This window comes from Triticum urartu, chromosome 1, assembly GCF_003073215.2.
Source record: "Triticum urartu cultivar G1812 chromosome 1, Tu2.1, whole genome shotgun sequence".
Classification (NCBI taxonomy): domain Eukaryota; kingdom Viridiplantae; phylum Streptophyta; class Magnoliopsida; order Poales; family Poaceae; genus Triticum; species Triticum urartu.
In genome coordinates, this window is record NC_053022.1 from 19,998,494 (window position 1) to 20,002,490 (window position 3,997).

The following is a 3,997-nucleotide window of genomic DNA, read 5'->3' on the forward strand; positions in this document are numbered from 1 at the left end:
TACAAGTGATGGTCCTGTCAGTTCGTCGGCGTCATCTGACGGCGGAGGTTGGCAGCTGGGGTGGGGTGTTAGAGGCGGCGGATCTCCGGGCATCCCCTGCACAGGATCCTAGATCCAACATATATACGGCATTCAGCTAGATCATACAACCCGCTAGCCTACTCATCTACATGCTTTAGGTGGGGTACGTTGGTCCAGCCATTTCTGGAGCAGTTGCCGGGATGGAGGTGCCTTGGTTGATCGCGGCGCAACCTAGTTGCTCTATGTCCCGTCTTATTGCCTCTTGCTTGCATATTGGGCAAGGCGAATTTTCTTGTTGCCGATCGCAATGGATTTGGTTGCAGTGACAGGTCAGGAATTTAATCATGTGCAGTCAACTCAAAGTTGTGTACTCATATGTATGCATTTACTAATTTTCTTTTGCATGATTTCTACTCCCTCCGTTTTATAATATAAAAGCGTTTTGTACGCTGTTGTAGTATAAAAAGTTCTTATATGTCATTGTTGTCGAAAAGTTGTGTAGTCTCTCCTCAACGAAAGAGTTGTGCAGTCGAGTGAAGACACATCCATGCACGGCTTGGTCACTGTTTGGTCGCTAATCCGGGGGGATTAGCTTGCGTAGCATGCATGCCAGAGAGGCGTCCTCTTCCATGGAGAAAAAATCAAGTGGTGTTGGTGAAGAGACGAGACGAGACGAGGAGTCGCTAGTCGTTATTACCTGTGCACAGCTAATACCGCCGGCCACGCGTACCCCCTGACGGCGACCGGAGAAAGCCAAAAAGAAAAGAAATCAGCAAGCAAGCAAACAGTTTCGTGCATCCGACGGCAGGCATGCGGACGCCAACCAACGCCACGAAGCTTCGTCCACCAACAACGGCCGGATGGATCGCGTCGCCAGTCCATTTCCAGTGGGTCGGTCAGCGGCGCTTCCTCACCAAGCTCCCTTCCCTTCCCTTCGTCCTCAATCCAATCCACCAGCCCGCCCCGCCCCCGTCCCCAGCGACAACTCACCGGCCGGAACGCGGTTTTACCTGGCTACCGGCGCTTAAAAGACGCCATCGCCAGCCAACCACTGAACCACAACGCAACACCACCACGCAACGCATCCCGCTCCATCGCCATTCGCCACACCCACCGCACACACGTCTCTGCGCGCGTACGTGCCGAGCTCTGACCGGACGGGCATGGTGCACCACCACCGGGCGAGCCTCCTGCAGCACCACGACCAACAGAAGCTCGACGAGGAGAAGCAGCAGGTGGAGGAGATGAAGGAGCTCCGGGGCCGGCTGGTGGACTACGCGTGCCACCACCGCAAGCACGGCCACGACGCGCTCCTCCTCATGCTCGCCGGCTTCGCCTTCGTCTCCTGCCTCCTCCTGCTCCTCCCCAACAGCCCCTTCTCCGCCGCCATGGACGACCTCCTGCAGCTCGGCCGCACGCATCGCTGCGACCAGGAGATGGCGCCCACGCCGCCGGCGCCCTGCGCGGGGGTGCCCTACGGCGCCGTCTGCTGCGACCGCTCCTCCCCCCGCGCCGACCTCTGCGTCATGCGCGGGGACGTCCGCACCCACGCCGCCTCCAACGAGCTCTTCCTGCTCGACGCCGCCGCCGCGGCCGACGAGCGCATCCGCCCCTACACCCGCAAGTGGGAGTCCAGCGTCATGAGCACCATCGACGAGCTGCGCCTCCGGGCCCTGCCCGACCCCGAGGGTGCTTCTGCTAACGATGCAGTGCCAGCGCGCTGCGACGTCCGGCACGACGTCCCCGCCGTCGTCTTCTCCACCGGCGGCTACACCGGCAACGTGTACCACGAGTTCAACGACGGCATCATCCCGCTCTACATCACCGCCCGGCGGTACAACAGGAAGGTGGTGTTCGTGATGCTCGAGTACCACGACTGGTGGATGACCAAGTACGGCCACATCGTGGAGCAGCTCTCCGACTTCCCGCCCCTCGACTTCTCCAACGACACCCGCACGCACTGCTTCCCGGAGGCCGTCGTCGGCCTGCGCATCCACGACGAGCTCGCCATCGACGCGTCGCGGATGCCGGGAAACCAGGCCGGCATCCAGGACTTCCGGCACATGCTCGACGACGCGCACCGCGGCCGCATCAACGCCATCATCGAGGAGGAGAACGCCGCGCCACAAGCCTCCCCGGCGGCGGCGGCACTAGCGAAGAAACTCGTCACGGAGCAGCTCGCGGACGACGACAAGCCGCGGCTGGTGATCGTGTCCCGGAACGGGTCGCGTGCGATCGAGAACGAGCCGGAGCTGGCGCGGGAGGCGGCGAGGGCGGGGTTCCGGGTGACAGTGCTCCGGCCGCGCCCGGACACGGAGCTCGCGCAGATGTACCGCGTCCTGAACGGCTCGGACGTGATGGTGGGCGTGCACGGCGCCGCCATGACGCACTTCCTCTTCATGCGCCCGGGGTCGGCCTTCATCCAGGTGGTGCCGCTCGGCACCGACTGGGCCGCCGAGAACTACTACGGCGAGCCGGCGCGGCGGCTCGGCCTTCACTACATCCCCTACAAGATCCTGCCGTCGGAGAGCTCGCTGTTCCGGCGCTACGCCAGGGACGACCCCGTGCTCACCGACCCCGTCGCCGTCAACGCCAAGGGGTGGCAGGTCACCAAGAGGGTGTACCTCGACGGGCAGAACGTGCGGCTCGACATGGCGCGGTTCCGGCGGCGGCTGCGCGAGGCATACGGCCACTGGGCGGCGCAGCGGCGGCGCCAGCAGAGCCAACCGTTGTAGCATGGGCGGTGTCCATACTCCATACGTTTTTCTTTGTTCTTTTTTTTTTCTTCCGGCGAGAAGATGCATGATACTGTATAGAAAAAATATTTTTGTTGTTTACGAGGCGAGTGAGATTGGTGATGACACTACTAGTTAGCATGTGCAAGATTCTTTTTCACATGTCAAGCCCAACAGATGATGTACATAATAAATGGAAATGCAGAGTCTAAGTAAACGCCTCTTTGGTTCATTCACAAGATTTGAAAAACGAAAATTTTAGAGAACGAAACGTTCTTTTTTTAACACACAGTCGTAGACGCGTGTACATACGCTCATGCACTCATCTCTATGTATGCCACACATCTAATTCCTATTAGCACCTTTGAGAGACTCAACCGGCACATCATTTTGAGATTGACAAAGTCGCGTCTGGCGCCTTCTTAGTCGATGAGAACGTTCTCTTCCACCGAACACACATCGTCGAAAGGCCTGAAATCTTTCCATATATATATTATAATTATATTATATATAGTGACGATTGGAACGACGTGCTTTCTTTTCCATTGACTGTATCTCGATGGATCGTGTCGGTTATACGGCTGCTCGAAGATTCGAGGTCGAAGCGGTTGTGGCCCTCGAGGGGATTCTGCCGGTAGCTTGATGTCTGTTTCTGCCCAGCAAGACATCCCCCACGTCGCTGTCTTGTTGCCAACGAACGATGCATCCTCCTCCTAGGATCAATTCCTCCTCCATCTTCCTCCACCAACGATGCATCTGCACTTCTCCATGACCACAACTCAATGGAGCGGAGAGCAGGGCAAGGCAGCAACAGGAGGGTTACAGCTATGAGAGTGTGGAGAGATAGCAGCATCGCGATCCAGTTGGTCTCCGGACGATCGGCGGCAACACGGGCCCGTCGATATGGCAGTTGTACGCACGACCAGGATTGCTAAACATAAAGTCTAGCGAGATTGCCATGGAAAATCAGGATAAGTAGACATGTGAGATTGCAAGAAAAAACAGACATCATTGGTGGAGGAAGATCAGCTGCTCAAGTTTTCCAAAAAAGAGATTTGCTCAAGTTCACGAGAAAGCGAGCAAAGACAATATCATTATATCAATCGCCACGGACGCCTTCCTCAAGCTGATACAAACGACGCCCAGGCGAAGGCTGATCTGGCATTGGATTTGCAGGGATGTATACGTCTCAAGCATTGGCCGTCGGAAACCGGATGCACGCACTCGGCAACAAAAATAAC

At 57.5% G+C, this 3,997-nt stretch overlaps 1 protein-coding gene across 1 annotated transcript; it reads left to right on the forward strand.

Moving 5' to 3' along the window:
- Positions 1-943: 943 nt before the first annotated feature.
- LOC125543788 (xylan glycosyltransferase MUCI21-like) lies at positions 944-2,858 on the forward strand. Its single transcript, XM_048707260.1, has one exon. It carries the CDS (start codon positions 1,185-1,187, stop codon positions 2,754-2,756), a length of 1,572 nt encoding a protein of 523 aa, XP_048563217.1. The 5' UTR covers positions 944-1,184; the 3' UTR covers positions 2,757-2,858.
- The last annotated feature ends 1,139 nt before the right edge of the window (positions 2,859-3,997 follow it).